Below are 27,066 nucleotides of genomic sequence, written 5' to 3' on the forward strand. Positions count from 1 at the left end.
AAACGTATGATAATAGCTTTGGCATTATGCATGCGACGCCGAGCGCATCGCGCGATTTAACGATCTCGGAGGTTACGAGGGCGGCACCGAAAGATGATCGCTTCCTGGTTGCCCTTTCGTTCCTCTGCGTGTGGTATGTGTAAGGGTAATTCGTGTAGGTCGCGGAATGTTAGGCCTCCTCGGTCATCGCGGTAGCCGGCGAGCGCAATATTCGTAATGCCCGGAGATAGAAATTGGCCTCCCAGCGGACCTTTCACCGCTGATGCGTTTCTCCCTTTCGCGCATCCTCCGGCGGACGCGTAGCTCGTCCTTTTTTACCGCGATCCAATTCAACGGCACTTCTTAATCTGCTTTTTCATTGCGGCCCTCCCCCTCTACTCGATCTGTCTTTCTCTGTCTTTCTCTCGTTCTCTCCTGCGATCTGCCGACGTTTCAAAGATGTAACTCTCGCATCTCGTTGATTGCTACCAGATGCTTGGCGTTTCGGGCCTTTCTCCGGCGCGTTCTCTCTCCCCAAATAAAGCGAAGGTGTGGTTCGCTATTATTTGATGTGGGATTTATAGACGTACGCGCTTTCTATCGGATGAGAATTCTGTTGTCGATGCTTCGGAAAGATTGCGGATATCGTAAAAGGCTGGATCCAATCCAGAGTCTTGCTGATCCTCCAATGATAAATCCGATACACGTGACTCCTCAACGGCTTTCTTGCGTGACTATCAACTGATTACTTGCTTCAAAAATTTTTCTTCAAATCTAGTTGAAGAAACCTCGTACAAGAGAAAAGAATCAATTCATCACATGACTCACCGTTCTTACATTCAGTCAATATCGTAATCGTACATTTGGCGCTAACATGATGCCTCACTTCAATCATATAAAATCTCATCTGAGAAGAGGAGATTCTCTGGAGGATCCTCAATAAGCAATGCAGAGGATCGAAGATGTGAGGAGCCCCTGCGAAGAGACAAAAAAGCGTCCCGCCGAGTGAAGAGAGGCAGAACCGAGGGAACAATCGGCAACAATAAAATATAGTCGAGGCAGAACGATAAAGCTGCGATGTTCTCCCCGTCGGCGAGTCGCTTTCGTCGTCGTCGTCGTCGTCGGCAAAAATGCATCGATTAAAAGTTAACCGAATCCACTGCGTGCTATCATGCTAAAGGACAATCGCGACCTCGGCGACCCAGCCTGAAAGCAGAACCTTGTACGAAATCCTCGTCTTCTTTCGCCGCTTGTCTGTGAACCCCCTGTGTGTAGCTTTCTCCCCCTCGTACCCTCCTCTCCTCGTGATTCCCGTGTTTTGCCGGCCCGGGAGTTCGCCTGTCCTGCGCAACCTTCTGCCGCTTCATCCACGAGTTTCTCCCGCGATGCCTCGGCCTTTTTTGGGAATTGGCGGGTTCTCCTGCGATCGATAGGTCCAGGATCGTCGTTTGTCGGCGGCCGCGCGAATGGAAATACCATTGTCAGAGACTGGACCGACAGGACAATGTTCGAGAAATTCTCGCGGCTATGCGAAAGATACCGCGCGTCGTCGTCGTCGATCATCCTGTCCCGGTACGTGCCGGCGATCTTTTTCGGGGATTCGCCAGCCTCAACTTACGGTGCATCGCGATAAAGCAGGAACGAGTAGTCGGGAAAGGAGATGAGAAGCCGAAGAAATCTCACGGATAGAGATAGCTGCACATGCAAACGTCCGTTAGGGATCGCCCGAGATATCGCCAGGAGATTGTCAGCGCGTCAATTACAAATCATACACGGCGTCTGCGTTTATCTACGATCGTGATTTCCCCGGGCCCAAAGTCGGAATTTCGATGGACTTCCTGTTTGCCTGTTTGCGATTGATCAACGCCTCTCTCGTCTGCCGACCGATGGGAACGCGCGAGAATGCTAGATGCTGAAGCAGCAGGGGAATAATCCAGCGGACGGACAATACGCATTCCGGTCCTGTGTTTTGTCGACGGGACAAATTGCGATGCCCGTTAAACGCTCGCTTTTTGCCAGCAGCGGCCGGCCTTTCGTGCCCTCCGGACGGCTCGTGTGGACGATGCACTTTGTTGCATCCGTCCGTCCTAGCAGCATCACCGTATGTGGGAAACGGTGGCTCCTGACGAAGAACGAGAAAATCTGAAAGAGTGAGAAAGATCTTGCGAGATTTCTCAAAATGAGGAGAAAAATAATTGCAACTTTTTTTTAATGATATTATTGCATTTCTGCCTTCACTTTCAGTATCGAAATGTGAAATTGTGATATTGAATACTAAAAATAGTTAAAATTAGAAAAAATTGTGATTAAAAGTAACACATTTATGCAACTTTAGATTTGCGCGTATTACCTCGATTGCGACGATGAGCAAATAGCATTTTACGACATCGCCGGATCCCGTGGGCAGTGAAGTCGTCAGCCGTTTGACAAATCCTTCGTAAGTAGGTAAATCTCGGATGAACAATCCCAGGCGCCTGGCTGCGGTCCCGCGGTTGGATCACACTCCCCGCAACCGTATGATGTATAAATAATGTTGTGACTCACTGACCACGAGGTGAGTCAACCTCGAAACTGAGGTGACCCGCTCGCGCAACCCACCTCCGTCTTCTAAGACTCCACCTTCATCACGTAAATACTCCTCTATGCACCACTCTATTATTCTGTCCCTCGCGAGAGCCGTACTCCCGACAAAAAGGTAGGAGCCAGGTGAAAGATGTTCCCGCGGGAGACAAGTGAGGGAAAGGTTCAGCCATTCGTTACTGGATTTCATTTATCTCCGCGCTTTAACAAATGATTATTGCTCTTCCAGCTTTTCACTTCACTGATCGCTCGTATATGTTCCATGTTTAAATGGTCTGACGTTATCATCGAGCGTGGTAGCTTTCGATACCTAATTGCACGCATATTACCTAATTACACGTTTTAATTACGCCATCAAGTCGTCAGTAAAATATCCGCGAATCGGCGCTTTTTCCTCATGATGCTCTACCGCAGACCGACGAGTTTTGGTCGCGTCATTAATTTAATTCGGGATATATAAAATATCTCGGGAGTCTCTTATGAGGGATGAGTGGCGGATGACGTTTTACGGCCGGCCATTATCGAGTCATTTCGCCCGTAGTTGTGTTCTTACGTGCCACTTTCCACGTGTTTTACCGTTCGTTGAGTTCCGGGTATACTTGCCTCCCCGGTAATTGTCTCAATCTTTATCCGTCCTTTTACAACTGAAATGAGAAAACACCACGATGCATAATGTCGAGATTGTTCTAATAAAATTGTTCTAAAGTGTTCTAACAATCGCGTTTATGTTGCTTTCCTGATTTTTTGTCAAGATTTTGTACCTTTGATCTTGCATCTTTTCTCATAATCTTTCTTTGACAATTATATATATATATATATATATCCTTATCAATTTTTTAATATATATATATTTATGTACGCGTGACGGTTTAAAATATTCAAGAAATTTTAACGAACGCTTGACGAGACACTCGACGCACTTAATCATCAGCAGATTTCTTGCATCGTCAGCTCATTCTTGCGCTCGTAAAGTCTGGTCGGAAAAATTTCACGGAGAATTATTCGCGGCGATTCACCAGGATGCGAGCCTACTCTCCCTGCGGAACTTAAATGGACTGTCAACCGGTTAAAAACACTGGCCGATCTATTTGAGCGAACGAGTCGCGTACATTCGAACCGAGATGACCTCATTCAAACCCCGAAATAACTTTCGCTTCCACCGCGACGTCCCGTCCGTAACGATACTCGCTGTATCCCCTTTTCTTCTTCGGATTTATCGATCAACCGCAGATAAAACTCAGTGGCACGTATCGGCACGCCGAAGTTCTCCAAATTTGTAATATTATACGAACGTTCCGCAAGAAACACATCTATTTGCAGACTGTCAGTTTGAATTCTGAAAATCTCGATATTTCCCTCATGGGAAATGTTAATATTATTCTTTTTTAAAAAATAAGAAGACCAAACTTGATGCATTTAAAATTTCCTGATGTCTGAGAGCTTCCGCGGGATGTGGAAACTCGCTGCTTACATTAGTCGAGTCTGAAAATAAGTCGGCGCCTCTCCATCGCAAGGTTGAATCTGGTAATGCATGCAGTCTTTACGACCAGGCAATCCGCGGTCGAGCGGTGCCGTGCGGTCGTTTTACCATTTCCTAGGTTCAACCTTTGTTGTTTGAAACGTGTAACACACGTGTGCTCGCAGGAAGTCGCCGATCTCGAGAAATTATGCGCTTTGATAAGTAACTGAGCACTCGAATGGCAGGATCTTGTTTGGTTGGGCGAAACGACGACGTCGCGAATTAAAACGATCCTCCGCCGCATCGCACGTAATGCGTTTGTTCTGTAGCGGAAATGAAATTCGAGCCAGTGCATAGAGAGATTTGCCGTGAGACGACGCGACACGTTTATTTCATTTAGACAATCTTCCTTGACCGGAAAATTTTAGAAAACACGGATATCTGGAGAACGTCCAGGAGAAGATCTCAATCTCTCGGGGATCATTTTTTGAGTGACCCTCGAGCGTCTCTCAGACTTTTACGCCGGATTGCCTGATGAGAATATCAAGTGAGATGAGAAAAGGGAGCTCGTTCAGTTTAACGGTCTGTTTAAGGGTGTTTCGTGTACTGGCCGGGTCCAGAGAGAAAAACCCAAGGCGCCGTTCGGTTCTTGCCCCCGTGGTCGGTCTTACCATCGCTGAAAGACGTGGAAGGGCGGTCGAGTGAAGACATTAAGGGTACCGTGTCATTAGCCATCTTTAAGCTGCTCTCTCGAGTGGTCCTTTTTAATGAAGAGCGTACGCGCGCGATCTGCGCACGTGCAATTGGAAAGGAAAGGCGAGCCAAGGCGGGACACGCGGCAGACGGATATCATTATTCCCCCTTTCCTCGCCCTCAGTCCGCTCTTACAATTAGACGCGCATTACTTTCGTTGTCGGGGCTTCGGGCAATTTTATCGAGCTTCCTGCCACGCGAAACGCCCGCCCGAAAGCGACCCCGTATCATTATTTCCCCTTGAAATGCGCTCGTGCTCTTCCTAATGAAGCGCGAATCGCGGGCCACACCTTCGACACATTTCGACCGGCGTGTTCTTTCGAATCATCGTCATCATGCAGCTCCATTGTCCGAATGCCGCGTGAATATCGCGTTAAGTTTAATTATTCGCAGGGTGCCTTCATCATCCGTTGCACGGGAACGTGTCGTGGGAACGGCCGCTTAATTAAATGCACGTGAGTTTACGTGACGGATTTCCCGGTATTCTGCGTCGTGAATTACTTGCATGTGAATGGGGAATATTTTTTATGCATTATCTCGTGAAAAACGATGTTAGTTTCGCAAAAAGAATGCAGAATAGAGGGAGAAACAGATAAAATCATAATGGAACCGTTCTATGGTGTGGTGTGGTAATAAAGGCGGCTCCTCACGGTGCCTCGTGGTTTTATTTCTGATTGCTACCCCAAATATACGGTCGGGTTTCACGGAACTAATTTCCGGCTGTTAGTGGCGTTTGTTCACGGTGATTTGGTCGCGCAAACATTAGGAGGTGGAGTCTCGCTGCTAATCGAAGGCGCGTCTTTCGTGGCGGAATCATCAGCGGCATTTAGAACTCTCTGTCCTGTCTAATGAACCGCGCGAATTGCTCGCGCTTATTGCGAATCGCGTTGCTTCCGCATCGACGAAACTCGCAATTGCGAGATCGAAGCTGCAGATGCATTCCGCCGCATTCTATTCCGTCTCGCGCGATCTCCGCGAATGATAATCCGTCCCGGCGCTTTCCAGTCGACGGTTATTGCCAGACACTATTGTGTCTTTATTCGCAGTTACGTGAAGGAAGACTTTTCAAGATTGCTAACGGCCTGCATTCTCCTCGGCATACCGACGGATCGATTGAATGCCGAGGGCGGGATATCCGGTGTTTCTCTCACGGCCAGAGAATAATTTTCACTTTCGTAGCATGCAACACCGAGACACGTTCCGACACATAGAGAATCCCGGTTATGTAACAAACGCGCGCGTAAGATATAAAAAAAGAAATTAAAAGTTGGAGTACGTTATCGCAATTTGTTTAATTAATGTTAATTACCGCAATTTGTTTCGAAAAAATTTAAAAAAATTGAAGAGCGATGTCTGGGATTGAGCGATAAGAAGGCTGCTAGAAAAAAGTCCATTTTATTGGTGAAAGAGGGACTACAAAATGTGTCATGTGCGAAATCATTCGTTGAATCGGAAGGTCGGGCCTATCAAAGGACCCGTATCGACGAACCGCCATAAATGGTTTCGGCGTCTACAAACGGGTAGATCGCGCGTACTAAAGCGAACCCGAGAACGATTGAGCTAAACTGGCGCAATGGATAAATTACAGCACTTCGGCGCATCGTCTTCCTTTTTTCATGTCCTTGCTCCTCCATGTCGATGGTCGATCGTCATCGTCGGCGTCACCGACATCGTAACGATCATTACGTCCAATCTGCTCGCGGTTCGTCAGCAAAGCCGCTCCGAAAGCCGCGCAAACAGAAACCTTCGCGGAACAATCAGCTCGAGTATCTTTTCGCGAGGGTCCATCCGTGAAATTCAGGTACTGAGCAGCGTAATGACAGTTAAATGTCGTTTAAGTACAGTTACATTCCACTTATTATAATTAGTTTGCCCAGAACAAGATGGATCATCAGTACCACTTAGGTTGCCCCATCATCAACAATCACCCGTATATGAGTGATGGTTTTAATAAAAGAAATCAAAATATTCCTTTCTTTTTCGACCGAACTGGCAAATTTATTAATACTAGTACAACACAGGCGCACGCTATTTTATTTTTCAATATTAATGTTTTCGACTAATAATATTCATCTATTATTTATTATATGCTCAATTATCACACTCTACCAAATTGTTAACCTCCACGCGAAGACAGCCGTGCGATAGTAAGCTAAACTGAACATAACGCACAACGCGAATCGAGATAACCAATCAGCGTCGCGGAAAAGAGGCAACAATGATTTCGATTTGATTTAACACGGCTTTTTAAAGAGTGGATTAATATATATTACACGACGTTTCGACCAAGTTTCTGGTCCTTCTTAAGTGTACAAGGAACTTAACAAGTCATTTCCTGTAATTTAATAAATACTACAATGCAGTGAATACGAAGACAATTTAAAAACTAATAAACGTTATAAAATTCTTTTAATTTGATACCTTACTGAATACTAGAAATGACTCTCAAACCAATCGATACAAATTTATAGAATATCGATAGAATTTTATAGCGTTTATTATATAGTTTTTAAATTGTCTTCACTGTATTGTAGTATTTATTATATTACAGAAAATGATTTGTCTAAGAGCGGATTCGTTTGAATCATTTCGATCATCGGTGCGATTACTCTTTCGCCGAGGGACAACTTTGACTGAGACAAAGTCCACCTGTAATGTTTGATTAACGTCAGAACAAAATGTTCCCTGCGGGAATACCATATAACGATGGGCCGTTATAACGTGCCTTAATTGGCTCACAATTAATAATGCATGGTCGCGTGTGTGCATTGCGCTCGCTCCGCCGTATAATTTCGTTTCCTAAGGAGCTCGGCATCACTCGCGCAATCATCATGCATACGGAATCAGCATGCTTGTTAATAACCCGCTCAGTTGCACAAGCCGACCGACCTTGACAAACGATTAAAATGTTAGCGGCCGATAAATTACGCGACGACGCCGTCTCGAAAGCCATCGCATCCTGAAATGAGCCATCGATCTCCGAGCGATATCTGATATCGAACGATATCTGATTCTTGTCATTCTCGCGCAATCGCCAAAACGTCGAAACATTACGTAACAAACGTTGCATAAATTCATTGCACATCAGCCTGGAAGAAGAAAAGCGAGTATGTGTTGTGATTTTAACACATTAACAGTGGCGCAATGCATTCCGCGAAAACGTGGCGGAGTGGCACTTATTTCACTTATAACCACGCGTATTTCGAGAGATTTATATGACGTGGAGGCACCGGGCACAAATAACGCCGTTACAGACTCGCACATACATTACCTCGTATTATTAAGACCATCAGCTGCTTACTGCTTGGTCAAGTACAGTTGATTGACGTAATGCGACGATTATCGTACGCATGACGGAGAAAGAGAACTCGTGGTCGGATTCGGCAGTCTCTAAAGATACGTTTCTGCAGAGCGTGCTTCATCGCGCTAGTCCGTCATCAAAAAGACACGTTGCAAACGATAAGATTTCGTTCGAAATTACAAAGTGATGTTTCAAGTAATAACTTACTTTCTGCGATAGAGCAAGATAGTGAAAGTAAGACAGTTATTTGAACACTGTGTGATCAGTCGAAAATTGCAGGATCACGATAAAATTGTGAAAAATTATGTAAAATATGTAAATTTCATGTCAAGCTTGATTTCGCAAAGATAATTCGCGCTGAAAAATAAAGTTTAAACGATCGAGAACTCGTAGGTGCTCCCATTAATTTTCTGCTAAACGTGGCGTTACATTCGACGTGGTACTTACTGAAAGGACATCCGGTCTATAAGGGAGCCTAGAAATCATGAATGTTCGTGAGAGCATTCGTGCATTACCGGAATGAAATGAAATTACGACTTGTCCGCGTAACGTGCATTCACGAGAATGAATACTTAAGGCACATGAATTTAATATTAATGGTACTCGCAATAATCGAATGCGCTTGGTAATGCTTAACGTTTCACGGCAAGAAAAATCTTGCCACAGGATGGAATTTTTAAACGTTGAGGAGTCATCAAAGCACGCAAGTTGCGCGTGCACGAGTATACATTTCGCGGGAGGCACGTATACTTCTAAATGCGGCAGTGATTCGCAATGTGCGGATTGCGTAATGCGTTTCCCGGGGTTGCTAAACATGTCTGAGGTCTGTATTTTCGCCACAAGTTTATCGCCAACCAAGTCACTAGGCGGAATAGTATTGCAATTTCCTTATCAAGAAATGAAAAAAGTCTGCGAAATTAATTGACGTAAGAGCCTCAATGCAACGCAACTCAACGAAATCTTTTTATGGTTCCGTGGAGAATGTATTCTTAAATTTTACGCATAAAGGTATTTATAGGTATATCGTAACGAAAATACATAAAAAATCGTTCGTTGACAGCTTGGCATTAAACGAGAGATAAAAATTAGGCCTTGATGTGCAACTTGTCAGCCTGGCGATGTCGTTACGTACAGACGCGATCGTAAACGCGCCGCACGCGGTTTCAAGTTCGTCGCATTCACACATACCATCTTTTTTTTCTGATGCGTGAACACTAACGAACCGGCAATCGGTCGGCGTTTTAATTGCGATCGAAACGTTAGAAATCGTGTTCGAGCGCAGCAAGAACGGTTGTTCGATCACGACAGTCGTTAACAGCGGTGCAATCTTGCTTTATGTTTGCAGGCATGTGCGCCCAGGTACATCTGGTTCTCCGTATCGCAGCAGAAGTACGATGACAATAGATGGAACAAGGAATCCACGGTGGGCAATCGACGAGAGCCGGTGGGCACCTGCTGGGTCGTCACCAACAACTTCAACGAGTCCCAGGAATACTCCCCGTGTCGCACGAGTGAGTTTTCATCGACAAACCTCTCGCGAAAACATTACGGAAGTCGCACCTGCTTCTCCTCAGACTTTTCTGGATGTATTTAATTTTTGAGGGTTCATTAAACAAGAAGCAAGTTTATTAAATAACAGGTGAAGCTAAGAAGCTCCTGCATCTCAATGAAAACATCGCACGTGTTATTTTAGCATCCGTAGTCTGAGGAAAGCATGCTACTCCTTCATCGCTCGCGTGTCCACTTCGATTGTTAACAAAACGATCGTTTTCCATTCGGACTTCCGTTCCTGATGAAAGGCACTTCGCGGTAGAGTAAACGGAGCGGCGCAATGCTCAAGCGAATGTTTAATTTCCACTCTTCACTGTCGTCTCCGTCGCCGGTATCGAGCACTCGAGAGAGCGACACGATTTATAGTACGCACGTCGCGTCGCCGTCCGGATATAGCTCGGTTTACAGAGGAAAAAAGCGAAAAAGATACCTTCGTGAGATTTTTGTGCGCTCCGACCACGCACACGCTCGCCGAGTGCTATAAACAGTTGTAAACAGGCGCTCACGAAGGCAGGCGCATTCTCCAAGAGGGTAGCTTTCTTGCCGGAGGTAAATCCTCCTCGAGATCTCAGGACGAATTTCCTCCCCGACAAGGAGCAAGGATCTTGGCCGACACACGGTCGTGTCCATAGAGTAAGCGACCATAAATACATCGCGTAACAGGATACTTCCTGCCGACCATGTAGGTCTGCCTCGTGTTTTAAACGACAAAGGACATATCGACTTTCGGCACCGCCCTGTCCGTCCCGCGGTGATTTATCGAGATATCGAGCCTAATTAGTGATGATCTCAGTGTTCGCATTAGCAAACGTGAGTTTGTTTTTGCTAACAGAATTTCTTAACAGCTAATGCTAATTTCTTGCTGATATTTTTTCTAAATAAAAATTAAGAATTTTATTGTAATTTTATTATATTATTTGATTTCGAGATGTAATATTTATGTGGAATCTGCCACAGAGGTTTAGAACGGTACGATCCGAACTGAGAAGTAATCTTGCTTTTTTCAAACATTTCACAAGAATTTTTTACTTCTTTTATAATCAGTCTCCACGATAATCCCTTACCCTGCGCGATAAGGGTACTCTAGCATCTTTTGAAAAGTGCTGTATTCTATTTTTATCTCCTGGTTATCGACGCACGAGAATGTATGTCTGCATAAAGCATTACAGATATTTTGTCAGATTGTTAGGCGCCCTATGGACCTCCTACATCGCCTCGGAAATGGTTTTCCAGTCGACCCTAGTCCAATTGACTAATCCTGAAGAATTTCTGGATGCAATATGTGTAGCTCCAAAGCCTCCTTCGCGAAAACGCAAATAAAGTAGTGCTTGTTTTTAGAATCACACTTCCCTGCAATTAAAGTCGCGCGTTTTCTCGCACACCAGCAAGTGTTTCGGCGACTCCATCGCCGTTACGTGCGCGTGGTTTATGGCTTGTGAACTGCATTTCCGGTCGTTTGGCGGAGAGCTCGCATATCCGTTGCTCTTGCAAAATAAACAGTTGAAAATTAAACGACATAAATGAATTAGATAAGATAACTGAAATATTCGTAAAAAAATATTTTATACCTTTTGTTATCGATCGCATGTAATTTCCAATTTATAAGATAAACTTTTACAGAAAAGCACAATATTGTGCAGGGAACGGAAAAATCCGCTTGCACCTAAATGACGTCAGCGTGTCGCGTATTCTGGCTGCTTTCCAAATAAATATTATCAGAATTCACCGAAGCGGTCGGGCGCGAAATCTTCACGGAACGCGAAGTGCGGAAGCGAACTCGCAGCCTCGACGACGACGTGAGCTCATCGTCCAGAAATTCCGCAACGACCGCGCAATTAAACAATTTGCAGGAGCCGAGTGAAGCGAACGAACGGGTTGGTTGGTTTGTTGGTGCCGCTTTTCTCGGGAATCGTAGAGCCTTTTTAGTGAGGCATTAGATCCCGCCCAGAGTTTATAACGTCGTGTTGACGTTACGGCGTTGCTTTTTGTCGCGAGTCAGCGAAATCAAATTGCAATCATCGTCGCCTTTTCCGGAATTAAACGTCCATCGTCTCTCCGTTAGTCAGCTCGGACTGCCGGACACCTTATGAGGATAAAACGACGATGCGATCCAGTTTTGGAGCTCATGAAACGGCTCGTGACTAAGTGCGAGGTGCGTCATGAGTCTGACAGATGCTATATTCACACGTCGCTGACGGATACTATTCAGCCAGATCTTATCTCTCATTATGCGATGATATGTTGCGCCTCTCTCATGACGGGCAGAAATAAGTATGAAGAAAATGTTCTCGAGTCGCGCCGACATGGAGAAGAAAGCACGGAAGAATTGTAGTAGGCGCATTCCTCGATGAAAGGCGCCCACTCGCTCGAGAGCGGCTGGGAGGCATCGAAAAAAAAAGTAATAATTAGAAGGCGCCTTGGACTAAGGCACCAACTCTGCACCGTTCTAACGAGGCCAATTAACACTTGATCCTGCTTGAATTATGATCGAGCTACCAATCTCCAGCAGGCGTCGTGTTCCTTTTCCTTCTTTGTCGCCGTTTCATTAAATCAATTCCTTTTTCACACGTGTGAACCCATGGCTTTTTCGAGAAAAGGTTTTCCGCTTGGATTCATGTAAATCTTTAGCGTCGCGCGGCAGCGCTTGATGTTAGGTCTGCTGATGCACATCGAGAAGTGCAAAGAACCATATTTAATTGAGAAACTCCGATCATGGTTGTTCTACTTCTAAATAAAAGAAATGACCCGATAATGCACATTGAGGATACGTAATCGTGCACCGACGCACGCACACACGCGCGTGGACTACGAATTACAGTAGCTCCATTCATTCCTCGTAACTCGATTAAGGGTCGGTCATACAACTCGAGCTCGTCTCCTGTAACGCTCGGATTTCTTTATCAAGCGTTTCATCACCGAAATCATTTTCGATTTAATATTTTTTTGTTTCGTTTCATTCATGTCCTGCCAGGTCAAGTGCATCGAGTGAATTCCAAGCTGCTGTCCCTTATCTCGATACATTCCTTGATTCATCTAAAACTTCTCGAAACCGGAAAGGATGAAATATTTTCTCTTTGAACGGAGAAAGCTTCCTCTTATTCACTTGTCGTCGATGCCGACGCGAGTCCAAGATCGGAATAGTATCTTACCGACGAGAATAACACCCTTGCAAAGCGCGAAGAGAAGGCAGATTATAAATAGGTCGACCACCGACGACCGAGTGCATCCGTTGTTGCTCCACGGGTGATAGCACTATCACGATTCCCTGGTAATACGCGTCATCGATTACTGCTGACGCTACCAGTGAACAATTAGTTCACTGGACTCACATTTAACGAGGAAATACAGGAATCAAGAGTCAAATAAATAGATTGACATTTCTGAACAAACTCATCTCATGAGAGCTCGCTGAGCACTTGAGGCCTAGTTTGCGATATCCATGCCGTTTCGGGAGAGGAGACAGCACGTTGGTGTTCAATCGATGGCGCCGATCGCTGGCTTTATATCTGCTTTTTCGTGGTGGATCGCCGTCGTGATCGCCAACGACGACGACGACAACGACGACGACCGGATTGATGTAATTGCGTGACTGACAGCTCGTCTAAAGTGACCGATCGACTGTCAAGGGGCTGGGTGCTGGTCGCGTTCATAACGTACGTACGTGCACGTATGTAGAAGAAGGCCAGATCCTAAGGGACGTCGGGCGAGCCACCGGATATTCTCACACACGCACACACGCCCGTACCCGCGCGCGTTTTCTTGCGAGGGCATTACAGTCCGTTTTGCAGCGGCCGCGTCGGAATGGCAGTGACCCTGTCAGCCGTCTTCCATCAGTCGTGGCCCGACAATTTGCTACTTGCGGTTAGCATCGGCGACTAATTACGGGGTCGACGGCGTTAATGGCACTCGTAATTTTTTATGGGCACTGCCGACGCAGCGTCGATTTGAGCGATCGATAAGAATGACTGTGAGAATTGAAAAAGTTTATTTTTATTGAAGGCTGTAAATTTAGAAGTTTTTAGGATACGTACAGTTTTGGATACGAGAAAGGAAACTTTGGAAATTGTCGTCAATTTTATGAGAGTCCCAGAGAGAGTGGTTCCGTTGCACTCCATATCTTCAAATACTTTCAAGTGCGGTCGCGTTATCTAGTTAACGAGCGCAGATACTCGGTGGCTATTTTTCGGACCAGGGTTCATCGTGGAACGTGTAACTTGCATTCACGGATGAGGAGAGCGAAACGCGGAGGCGTCACGGCGGAAGATCGATCTGGGATTAATGACGCGTGTATACGCGCGCTACTTTTGCTCGTGCGTGCAGCCGCTCTTTAAAGCGACGCCACTCCGCTTCCTAGTCGATAACGCGTGAACCGTCAGGAATACGTACATACGCAACAACTTTGAGGCAATTTTCTGAAATAATTTAACAGAGAAAATGTTCGTTGTTACTACCTGAATTTTTCTTGGCAGACAATAGTCGTGATAAAAAGTATTCGTTCTAGCTGTGCCGTCCCGCGTCGGAAGAAGCATGAGCGATACGATATAATTGTCTGCTTCCTGTTTTAGGGTACTGGGGCTACCACAGGCAGGGTTCTTGTCAGGCTGGTTTAGGCGCCGCGGTATCCAAGGTAAGTCAGACAATATACATACTTCATTTACAAGTAGTATTTGCAGGAAAGATCCATTAAAAACTGTACTTGAATATTTGTCGTGTTTCTTTAAGATGTTCTCCAAGTTTCAAGCGATAACCAAAAGCGCATCGCGCGGATGTAAATATGGTAACCCCATGGTATCCCTCTTTCTCTGTTTCTCGGTGGTTGTAACGTTCCGAAAGACTTAGAAGATGGCACGAGGGGGAGGATCGGCGAGGGCCGAATATGGCCAGGAATGCGAATTCCTACCTTACGCACCTTCACCATCATTCCGGGCATTCGTATTCGTGCCATGGCGCATCCGCGCACGTTGCAGCGAAGCCAATCATCGGGACTTTCTCTCTCTCTCTCTTTTTCTTTTTTTCTCGTGTACGATTGTCTTGTCCAAAGCTCTCTACACCGACCGGCAGATCCCAGGGCCCGATGGGCCAGGACCGTAGGCGTCTCCGCGCGGTCTTTTCATCCAAGAAGCATCTCCGTACGTAGGATAATTGTTGCACCTGTACAATCCACGCACGAGTCGATACACTCCCATACTCTTGCAATCGCTAATAATAAATATCGGCTGCAGTCATTGACAAATCGGTGGCCGCCGCAACCTTTTACCCATTGACGCAACAAAATCCAAACTTAACGGTTTCGTCTAAAATTCTCCATGCAGAGATCTATCTCGCGCGAAAGATCGCGCCAATGCTCATTCAAACTCATTCCCCTTATCGTGAGCATCAAGTCGTTCGGAATCAGGAACGGTGCTCAAGCTCGCGCTTGGAGTACTCGCGCGACGAGTAGCTTTATCGCGCAGCGGGACGGCTGCGATCGCCGGCGGAGAAATAGTGAGACAATTCCGCGGCTACTCAGCCGACTATCTTGCCGCGGATGTATAATTCAGAATTGCGCGACCATATCGCGGATGTTTAATGCATGCCGCGACCCGGCTTCTAGCTCCGCTTCAGCATTCAATGTTAATACCCCGCCCGCGCTCAATCCCAATCACGTACGCCTCTTGCTTACGGTGCATACTGCAGATGTGATAATTTCAGGTATACGTGATAGCCGCTCCGGGCCGACATCCTCCTCTATCCCCCGTAATTTCTGTACCCCTGTGCATCCGGCCGCTTTCGGAAAACAAACGCCATTGTACGGCGACTCGGGACTCCACCGGGGACTTCTCGCGTGCTCCTCGCTAAATCGCGGGAACGTGATTTAGAGGCCCTCTCGACGCCATCGAGAACGCAATGGACCGTCGATCTTCGCGTTGAACCGCCGCTGCTGGTACCAACCTTTGTCGTGCCTGGTACCACGGCTTATCCGCCCAGCGATCTAGACGAGATCGATCGATAGCCGATCGGTATCAATCTATACAACTCGGCTTTCTGTCCGGTCCCTCTCGTGCACGGTCCTTGATTCGACGATTGAAATATAAGCCGCCCAGTTCCTTTCGTACGAGCTTATTCTTCCAGTCGAGTCCCAGGAAGAGAAATTCATTCCGTATTGGGCTCGATGCGGACCGATCGGCGAGATCATAAACAAAACGCATAAAATTGTCGTCGTCTTTTAGAGGCACGTTTAGAAGTAACGCGAGAGAAAGGACGTAGAGTGACTGCGATTGTCGCGGCTTTATCGCAACGTTGAATTACCGTGCTCGTAAATTGAGACACCGGTTGCGCTTGCCCTCGCCTTTGAAAAACGTGATTTTTCCGATCCAACCACCATTTGTGCCTCCCATTACCACGCATTAGCCGTTCGTCTGTGCCCGCGTCTGTGTCGTAGATCCACTCGTAACAGTTTCTTACTCCCTCGGAGTCCGGGCTCCCCGTTTCTTGCCCAACGCCGCCAGTACAATCTCCCTGGCTGCATTCGGCATGCATTTAACCGCAGCACGCTTATAGACGCCGTGTGTGCACGCGTACCCGCTAGCATAAATTTCACCATGGCCCCCATACGTATTTGGCCGCGCCGGCGGGGAAAGGAGTTATATTTCAATCTCGGACGGGGCCCCCGTGTCCCTCCCCTGTGTGTCTTCCTCGTCTTTTGCGGACCTCCCAACCCCTTTCGATCGGCGCCAGAACACAACTCGTGCCGGTCGTGTCTCGTGTAGACGCGGGGCGCAGTCCGACCGCTATTGTCTCGGTTGCAAATTTTTCGCGTGTATAAGCATCCAGCCCGAGCACCGCTCCATGGGGGGTACATCGTGTAGGACCCACTCGTCCCCATCTTCGGCCGCGTGTCGACCGCGACCCTCGACGACAAATGCACGTATTTGCTTACTACCATTCGGCTAATCTGTTTAGCGTACGGTGAAAACCGTCTGAAACGAGACGAGAGAGAATGTTGGAGCAATATTGATCGAGCTATGGACTTTGATTCAAGCTTGCAATAAAATTGTCATGAAAAATGTGCATGACATTGTACGCGTACTGGATTTCAGACACTTAAAAGCGGGACCATTTTCTATTTTTTCTCTTTCAACATTCATTGAATCATCTATCCTAATCTTTCCACATGAGGAGCGCATCGATCATTGTCTTCCCACTTGCGTGAGTTGCGGGTCGAAAGAGATGGCGGAGAGGGTCGACCCCTGTGATTCACCTCACGGCACGTCAAAAAACGCATTCTTCGGGTTCGACCAGCAGAACGGCAGCACCTCGGCCCGGTCCGGCGAGAGGGGGTTAGAGACGGATGGCGCCGGAACACAAAAGTTACGGCTGTTGCACCCGGCTGCATCCGCGCCGAGGAACGCTGGGTGTGCACGTGACTCGGTCGCACGTTTGACATTGTTGAGCCGACGAGGAGGGTCCATTGTCTCTCTGCGGACCGTGCGAATCCGCTTCGCTTGGCCCGGGTATCGCGACTCGCAAATAATAATCCGCGAGACGGTAAACGAAAAAGGGGACACAAAGGGATGGTCTGGCGCCACCCTAAATCGTCATACGTGCCTACCTACGAGAAAGGACTCCTTCAGTTTAAGACTCTTTCTCATTTCTTTTTCTTATACAAAAAAGAAAATTTTATTTTTTATTTGTTAAAAAGTACAATTTGTTCTTAAGCTACACACGTGATTAAATTGTTATAAACCGATGATTGTACCAAGCTTGAGAGAAGCTGGGGGACGCGAGTTCTTTGTGGACACCAATTCGATACGCGTATCTCGTTGCAGCCGGCATGATTTAAGAACGCTGTCATGTTGCAAAATGAACTTTCCACCGCGACAAAGATATCCGTCAACGTGTTAATCATCTCCCCGTGGATATCTGTTTCCACCGGTGTCTCCGACGAGCGTACTCGAAGACGGACAACCGTTCGTTATCGCGTCACTCGAGGACATCCTAACGAGGCGAAAAATTTGCGCCACCAAAGGGAGAGACCCGTCATCGTTGTCGTTCACGACGGACGTTGTCCGCGCAAGTCTCAAGCTCGCATGCAAGTATACGCGCGATGTCTCGCCGCCGTTGTTGCGGAGGAGAAAATCGGAGGGAAAGAACGTGCGGCTGCGAGAAGCAAACGGCAGGAGAGTTTCAGGTGGCCATTTAAGGCTCGGACATTTCGTTCTGTCACCGTGTTCCGTGTTCAGCGTCGTGCGACGAGGCCGCAAGGAGGCCACCTACGAGCCGGTAGGATTCTCTCTTCTCCACCCTCTTGGTCGCGGCTGCATTGTTTCATAAACGGCCGCCGTTTCTCATGATATGCAGAGTAAAACGAAACTAGACAGACACGCTCTTTTTCGCCGTGAAGCGCGCGTCTTTGCCATTCCGGGCGACGTCATTCGGTTTTCCGCTTCCACGTGGTGTCCTCTTTCTTCGACCATAATCCAATAATTCGCGGTAACATTACTCGCCGTAATTTTTCACGCGGGATATCGCGTGTCGCAGGAGGAGAGTCGCTTACGAGTGCATCGCTGCGTAAAAGTGGAATCTCATATTACACGCTTCCATCCGCGTTGCGAATCCCCCTTCTTTCTCTCTCTCTTTCTCTTTTCTTCTTTATCTCTTTCTTTCTCGATGCACTCGCGCTAATGCGAGTCTCTCGTTTTCCACTTAATTCCGTAGAAATTGCATCTTACTTCCCTTTGGAGCGGCGGAACCGTCGCGTGGGCGAGCGCATCCGCGCGTGGGTGCTATCCCGTGAGAGTGTAACGACATTGTCACGCGGTTAACACTTTGATCCCAGCGATACCTCGCATGAGACTTTGGCAAATGTCAAATGGAATTTCCAAACCGGCCGTGTCACTCGACCTTTACTCGGCAGTTGTAAAATTTGGGTTTTACAAAACTTTATTTACAAAATGCTCCACGGATCTCTACATTAACGGCGTCGAAAGTTGTTGACTCACCTGATCGTAACTTTAATATCGTTATAACGTTCAACGAACAATAGCATCCGTTTTGACAACGCGAGCAATGTGATTCGATCTGAAAGTATAATCGCGCAAAACCAGCGAGCGTTTCCCGTTCCGTTCTCTGTCTGTCTGTTGCCATCCATATTGCATGATCCTTATCGCGGAATGTACTCGCACATTCAAACTATTCCGCGATCATTCATGTAGACTGCCGATTAATATGTATGCGAGCCGTAATCTTTATTACTTCGGCACCGCCGTTAGGTGGATGCGTGGGAGTGGACCGTTACGATGCGTAAAACATAAGTGTTCACGAGTGATCACGGTGTTTTTCAGGGTCGCGACCTCGACTATGACTCCGAACTGTCTTTTTACTGCACGAGTCCAAGCGCGGAGATTGCGATGATATTGTGACAACCGCAAACCTGTCGGCAAGAAATATTGTCCGTGAATTAATTGGCTATATGTCTCTTCAAAGTATATACTTTACTCACCTCGCAGAATTCATCTGAAATCTGGTCATTCTGAATAATTAACACCGCAGGCAGCGAGAAACTGTTGCTGAGTGGGCGAACTTCCACGATTTCACTTTGATTCATTGGACGGTATTCGTTTCACAAGTGCCAACGGTGGAAGCACTTTCGATATACATTGCATGGGAATGACGGGCGCAAAGGGTCAACAGCGAGTCGAGTATGTCGACAATTTCGAGAGCCACTCGAGTTCTCACGTACCGATTCAACGAGGTCTTACATCGGCAGGCGTTGTATGAGCCTCTCGAGATGGATTCTTTCTCTTTCTCTCTCTCTCTTTCCGCGGTAAAGTATTAAAGTGTTACTTTAATCATTCCTACCCCCGCGTGAGAGAGAAATGTCCCGTTTCGAAAAACAAACATCATGTCTCACAAATCATCGGAGTGGCAAACGCAAATGAAATTCTTGTCGTACACGAGCGGTGCCAACGGTTTCCGTTCTCCAGAATGCCTCATTCCATGCGTTCTGCCTTTCGCGGATTCATTGCAGCAGTACAGCATGATCTTGATGGACAAACAGGAAATCGGCTGTTGGGTTAAAAAATTATTAGAAATAGATTTATAAAGAATACTTTCTCCACCACGGCAAGACTATTTCGTATTTAATTTTATTAATGACTTGCCTTTTGTTTGCAAAATGTTATATATAGAGACTTCTAATAGCATACAGATGTGAAAAGATGCGCATGCTATCATTTTGTGTCGTCTATTGCTAATAGAAAAAAAGGGATATTTAAAACGGGTATAATAATATTATATACCGCGCAAAGAGAGATCACGCAAATGCTTCTCGTTCTCTGCATTTGTTGTGCGACTTTATTTTCATAATTTTATATTATCTCAATGCCATGATTGTTAATTATTAAAAAGACAGGTAAACCATTTTACCTTGTCGTGACATAAAACTGTTTTTACTTGAACTGTTTACCTTCAGATATTTTGATCGTTCGATCATTGGAAAAATCGATTGTTGCATCGATCGATTGTCGATCGATTGTCGATCGATTTTTTGTGTTATATATCAAGAAATCGCTGCTTTTCGTTGTTCTCCTACTGAGAGAAGCTTTTATCGCGAAGGCCACCGTGGTTCTCGTACGTTTAGCATGCGTGACGCGGCTGTGTGCAAACGCGTGCACAGCAAATGTGCGGCTTGCATATATACGAGCGGTTGATTTATCGCAACTCGAGCTCGCGCACGAGCCTTCCCCTATCTCGCCGCGTATTATCTTATAAATGAAAAAGAGAAAAATTAGACTTTCGTGGGTGCGTCCGTTTCCTGGTTGCGCGCCCAAGGCACCAAAGATCGTACGCGATCATTCATCGCTTCTTTCGTTTCGCGAATATTTCATCTGCAGAATAATGCAGAAACAATCAAGCGCGAGTAGAATGTTGTGAAAGATAAATTGGGATTCGATCTTGCAAATGATGATTGTAAAGAGGGAACAAAATGCGAAATCTTCTTCACGAATTGTTATGAGAGAAAATAAAACTCTATGATTGCTTTATATTATATTTTGTCTATTTCAGAGTGGCGAGAGGCTCTTCATCGGAGCACCTGGCAGCTGGTACTGGCAAGGTAAGATCATTTATCAAACTTCTGCCTTGTAACGTCTGTATATCTTAGGACGGATGCGAGCCAAAAATATTTTATAATACATAAATGCATATATTGTGACATATTGTTTATTATTTTTCTTTTTTTCAATCAAAATTATCTAATCCACGGCGTGGCGCGACTGAACGAGCGGAGGAACGGATGTTGATTTTATAGCGATTAGTGCGTGCGACACGTACGTCTTACTAATAATTCAGAGCGGAATTTCCTTTAAAAAATTGCAGGTCAGATATACTCGATCGCCACTGCCATGAAGTTGAAGTTCGTGGCGACGATGTTCGTCACCGAAGCCGAAACATCAGGTATCGCGTACATTTGCAGGCCCCCTCGCCCGTAATTAAAATACCGACCACTCTTACTTTCTCGCCCCCTAGCCCCCATTTCTAATAAGCTACCATTCTCTTGTATTGACGATTTCTTCCGTGCCAAATTAACAATGTGTCGCTTGTCGGCTCTTTCCGAGAGTGCGAAAGTTGAAGTGAAAGCCGACGATAATACTTCGCGTTAATCACAGGAAAGCGTCCTCTCGGAGGCAGGTTGACCAAGTAACACAGGATTCCACCCTTTTCACTTGCTTGGCAGTAACTCTAATCGTTTGTCATCATGCTTAACACACGATGCTTATTATTAATCATGAAACTGTTGAGTAACCACCAATGAAACCTGAAAATGTGTTAAACAGATTTTGATCGTCCTGTTGCGTATGATCAGGATGATCCATTATGTGTATTTACGACATAGTACAGTAGAAATTAAACAAATCGTAAAATTGTTTCTGTGCTTTCGATGACTGTTTTTCCTGACGAACAAGATTCAGTCGTAATCGCGACGATTAACGCGATGATTTCTGTTTTAATTACTGCCAGATAAGTGGTGGGTGACGATTCCTAACAGGTGCGGGCCGCTTCTTACAGCTTCAGCAAGCTACAGATGCAGCAAGAGTCGTGTGGTAATACGGACCCAACTAGAAAGCTATATAATAATTTTAATCAGCTGAAGAGTTTGCGCCAACGTTGCTATATAGTGACGATCGCTTAACATTAATAGCGAGAATCAATGCAGATTAATAATAGAAAAGCTTATTATTTCGTTGTTTCTACAAAATCTTGTGTAACACAATTAAACATACCTGAGTTTGCAAATCTGTTTCTGTATATTGTGCAGAATAATTTATTCTGAATGACAGTCACCTGTTAAATTGTTTTGAAACTGAAATCAACACGATTATTAAGTGTACTTTAACATGACACACAAGATTTGCCGAAGCAATTTATGCGAACTATTTTCTGACTGCTAGCGAAGGCTTGGCAAGCCTTCCGAAAATCTTTGATTATCGTCGCGGTCACGAAAACATTTGCATTTTCATCAAAACGCATCTGGTTCCTCTTATTAATCCTTTCATTGTCGGGATCGTTTTATAGGACAAGCGTTCTCGCAGCCTTTGAACGGTCGGTCGAGAATAATGTTCACCAAGGAGGGACCCGCGAAAGAGGACGATAGTTACATGGGCTACTCTGTCGCGACTGGAGATTTCATCGGGAATGGCGATAGTGGTATGGCGGTTGGCGTTCCACGCGGTTCTGATCTTCTCGGCAAGGTGTGTGTGTGTGTTCAGAAAACATTCTACGCATTCAATGCGACGACGACTGCGACAGAAGCGTGACGATAGAAAGATAGAGCAACTGATGCGAAAATGTGATCGTAGGTCATACTTTTCACGTCGAACATGACGAATCCTCGAAACCTCACCGGCGAACAGATGGGCGCATACTTTGGTTACGCCGTGACTTCCAGCGATATAGACGGAGATGGGTTGGATGACCTGATAGTTGGTGCACCCATGTACACGATCCCGGATAACACGGAAATGAACATTGAGACCGGAAGAATTTACGTTATCTATCAGGGCGACGGCGCGGAGAAATACCGCAAGTTCGATACCAGGTATGAAGGGGAGCAAGTTGTAATGAGTAAAGATTACGTTTAACGCTATAAATGCACGGGCTATAAGTTCTCGCAAGAATGGATGCACTCTCGAGGCTATTTCCACTATTCCCAAGTTCATTAACGACTCTGACCCCAAGGGTTAGACGAGCCCTGTATCGCGCGCGTTCGTTGAACCGCAGTGATAATGCTTATCGTTATCCAGAGACGGCGAAAGTAACCGCGGACGATTCGGCTTGTCGCTGGCCTCTCTGGGGGACATCGACCGTGACGGTTACGGTGACTTCGTTGTTGGCGCACCCTACGCTGGTCCAAATGGCCGCGGTGCCGTCTACATCTATCACGGCTCGCGAACTGGAGTATTGGAGAAGTACTCCCAGGTGATCCATGCGGAGGATCTGGACAATCCGGTAGAGACCTTTGGATTTTCGGTGGCCGGCGGCCTTGACCTCGACGGCAACATTTATCCGGATCTGGTGGTCGGCGCGTACGAGAGTGCAGCGGCAATGTTCTTCAGGTTTCTGTCAATTTTCCTTTGATTTTGAAGAATTTCTTTTACGGGACAAATTCTGAAGAAACTCTTGCCTTTTTGCAGGTCACGACCAGTTATCAAGATGGACTCTTTCGTAATTTTTGACACTGAGTCCAAGTTGATATCCTTGGATACTAGAAACTGCACGCTTTCAGACGATACCAGAGTCACGTGTCTTCCGCTTAGGGCTTGCTTTAGGTATACGGGAGAGGGTGTCCTCATGAGACACAATTTTAATATACAGTACGTGCTTGATGTAAAAAAGACGAAGAATCCAAGACTGTTCTTCCTGGAGTTGGAAGGCAGGAACACGATGAATCATACGATCACGGTCGACCGCGATCGGCAGTTTTGTCGCACCGTTCAAGTAAATATTCAATTTATTTCAATTAATACTTTCTATTTTTTTCTTTCTGAGGCAACTATTATATCTGTTATTTTCATTTTTAAGGTCTACGTAACTCCGAATATCCGCGACAAGCTAACGTCATTAGATGCCGAGATGCGTATGAGCCTAGAGGAGGAACGGATTCCAGACAGTCGTCGTCGCGATCCCAGGATTCCACTGAGGCCAGTCCTCGGCGCGACGACTTCCAGGAAGGATACTCTCTCCATCAGGAAGAATTGTGGTCCTGATAATATTTGCATACCCGATCTGCAGCTTAACGTGAGGTCTAACGTCGGCAAATACCTGCTAGGCTCCGGCAAGAGGCTGGAACTCGAGGTATTGGTCCAGAATGCGGGCGAGGACGCATTCGAGGCCACGTACAATTTGCAGTTACCAGCCGGCATCGATTACATCAAGATTGAGCGTATCGAGACTCTGGAGATCCCGGTTCACTGTTCCGCGCCTAAGCAGTCAAACAACAACACTCTGCGCTGTGATATCGGGAATCCGTTGCCGCAATATAAGTTGGTGAAGTTCAAGGTGTTACTCCAGCCGGTGACGTCCCACGGGATGAAGCCCATCTATGAGTTTGATATGCACGTCAACACTACGAATCCCGAAGATTACACAACCACTCGCGACAATAGTCAGCACTTGTCTCTGCCGATTTGGATAGAGACTGATCTGCGTGTCGATGGCGAGAGCAAACCCAAGGATCTTTATTACAATCCTGACAATTACACCGTCACGAATGTTACGACGGAGCTAGAATTCGGACCAGCGGTCACGCACAATTATACCATCCGCAATCAAGGCCCTTCGGATATCATTGAGGCCGAGGCGTTTCTCATATGGCCCGCGCAAACGTTATCCAAAAAGGAGCTTTTGTATTTATTGGAACAGCCGGAGACTTTGGGACCGATTGCTTGCGAACCTGCAAACGCAAATTATCTTAGCTTAAAGGTATGTATAAAGCGCATTTTAAATGTTTAAAAATAAATTTTTCCTAGTAAGAAGTAACGAATTAAATTATATTATTTTCGATGAACTCTGATTGCTAAGACTTTTATTTTGTATCTTAATTTGATCGAATAAATTGTAATATATAATATAGTAGACATTTTTTTAATTATTATAATTAAAAAAATACATATTTATATAATTATATATGCATAATTAATTAATAATGTATTTACAGTTGGATCAACGTAGAAAAGTGCACTTAAATTATCACGATTATTCCGGCGTGATATTGGATGAATCACAATCAGGCAGAACGATCAACGTTCAGAGAGGCTTCGAGGTGGACCGTAACAAAGCGAGTCAGAGGGAAGAGACCGAAATAAACAGTGGTGACAGCTCAAATATCCAAAAATCACGACATTCTTCCTCATCCTCTTCATCGTCTTCTTCGAGCGAGGTTACCGAAAGCAGGAGAATCCATTTGAATCCGATGAGGGAGAAGCCTGAGGTGCTCACTACGACATATACGCACAATACTTCCGGAACGAGCTCGATTGGTACCGGCGACTTGTCTGATAATCGCGGTGTCGTTTTCCACGCGGAATCCGGCGGCGGTTATGGTTCCACGACTTTGGGTGGTGGATTCCGCAAGACTGAGGAGGAATCTTTTGGTTCGAGATTACCCGACCTCGAAGAGCCTTATGGCACCCGTGTAAATCATTCCGGTAGAATGGAGAGTCATTGGGGTGAGAGCAGCGAAGTACTAGGTGGCCATACGAGTTCATCTTCGGGCAGAGTTGATTCTGTCCTGACTGAGAGCGAGAGGCGATATCAAGAGTTGCTGCAGCAACAGGAGGAAATTCGTCTGCGTGAAGAAGAGGAGAGCCGTCAGAGGAAGCTACAGGAGGAGACGCGTCAACAGACGCGCCTGCAACAGCAGCGTGAACGGGAGGAACAGGAGCGTCTCTTTGCTCTGCAACGTCATCGGGAGGAGGAAGAGCGACGTCGGCAGGAAGAGGAACGGCACCGAGAGGAAGAGGAACGACATAGATATGAAGAGGAACGGCAAAAGGAGGAGCAACGACGACGAGAGGAAGCGGAACGACGCTGGCAGGAAGAAAGAGAACAAAGACGTTATGAGGAGGAGAGGCGTTACGGTTTATCCACGGATGATCACCGTGGGACCACGGAGAGTGACTACATCACTGGTGATCGCGAGGAGACGGTCGGTGGACATGACATCGGTTTCCACTTGCATAATCTCAGTTCCACGCAAGAACTGGAACGGGTTTTCAGCTCGTTGTCGAAAGATGCAACTAGTTATCAGGTGTACAATAGACAGGGACAACAGTATGTGCAATTCAAAGCGAGATTCAGAACATCTGCTGATAGGAAGGAATACATAGAGTTCCAAGACGGTTCCATGTTTCCTCTTGAGGATCATTACGGTGAGCAGAGCTACGTCTCGGAATCCGCGTCGGAACGCCGCGACAGTCGATTCCTCAGGATAGAAGGCCAACTGCTTATCACTCCGGATAGTAAAGCCTACATCGTCTTGAAAGACGGCCGAAGATTCCCTCTTCAAGGTTCTTTCTCGTACACCGAGGAGAAAACGTATACTCTGCGTGGTCCGCACGACAGCCATCAGGAAGGCAACGCTGATAATCAAGGACAGAGAACTTACGGTCGATCCTGGCACGAGGAATCATCCAGCGGCGGCACAACTTCAGATGGAAGTTACGAAACCAGATATAACACGCGGGTACACGAAGAGAAACGAACGGAGGAGAGAACGAGCAGCAGAGTTTACGGAAGGGATTATGATCGATTTAAGGATGAGCTTTCCACCGACAATTCGGATCCCAATCTTCTGAATTCGAGATACAGACGCGAGAGCGACATGGTCGATGTCGAAGAGTTCAAGAAGTTCGAGCGGTACCATAGGCATCGACGAGACGTGGAAATGGATGACGAACTGTTGGCAAACGAAGCTTCATTCCCGAATGACGACTATTACGAGAACGATCCGATATCACAGGATCCCGTGCCACAGGAACCTTGCGACGCCGCGAAATGCCTAACGTTGCGATGCGTGCTGGGTCCATTGAAAAAGGACCAGGAGGTCTGGATTGGAGCGAGGTATCGTGTGAACGCCAGGACATTGAAGGAGGTCGCCTTCAAGGAAAAAGTGAAGGTGTCGACGAAACTAGTGGCGCGCGTCACGAAGCAACCGTTCATCGGCACACCTGCCGAGCAAGTTATTAGGAGCAACGAAATTATCACGAACATCGAACCCAGCGCACCACCCTCCGCTCCAGACATCATCCCTGTATGGGTGGTAGTTCTCTCGGCTTGCGCGGGTATAATAATCCTGTTGCTGCTCATCTTCTTGCTTCATAAGGTAAGTCTTCTTATGAAAATAACGTTTTATGTAAGGTTTCATACAAATTTTGATATATATATTGTATAATATCAAGCGCGT

General features: G+C 46.3%; 1 protein-coding gene across 2 annotated transcripts in view; it reads left to right on the plus strand.

The window, feature by feature from the left end:
* LOC105276232 (integrin alpha-PS2) overlaps positions 1–27,066 on the plus strand; it is a 51,955-nt gene that overhangs the window by 23,597 nt on the left and 1,292 nt on the right. The window contains exons 4-13 of one of the 2 annotated variants that reach the window (XM_011333698.3): positions 9,418–9,583; positions 14,189–14,250; positions 20,670–20,718; positions 20,982–21,059; positions 22,179–22,354; positions 22,463–22,701; positions 22,907–23,218; positions 23,297–23,600; positions 23,685–24,584; positions 24,820–26,985. In XM_011333698.3, coding sequence (XP_011332000.1) covers positions 9,418–9,583; positions 14,189–14,250; positions 20,670–20,718; positions 20,982–21,059; positions 22,179–22,354; positions 22,463–22,701; positions 22,907–23,218; positions 23,297–23,600; positions 23,685–24,584; positions 24,820–26,985 — 4,452 coding nt within the window. The remainder of the gene's footprint in view (positions 1–9,417; positions 9,584–14,188; positions 14,251–20,669; positions 20,719–20,981; positions 21,060–22,178; positions 22,355–22,462; positions 22,702–22,906; positions 23,219–23,296; positions 23,601–23,684; positions 24,585–24,819; positions 26,986–27,066) is intronic. The other variant, XM_011333699.3, reaches the window with a different exon arrangement.

The sequence above is a fragment of the Ooceraea biroi genome, chromosome 9, assembly GCF_003672135.1.
Source record: "Ooceraea biroi isolate clonal line C1 chromosome 9, Obir_v5.4, whole genome shotgun sequence".
In the NCBI taxonomy this organism is placed as follows: Eukaryota; Metazoa; Arthropoda; class Insecta; order Hymenoptera; family Formicidae; genus Ooceraea; species Ooceraea biroi.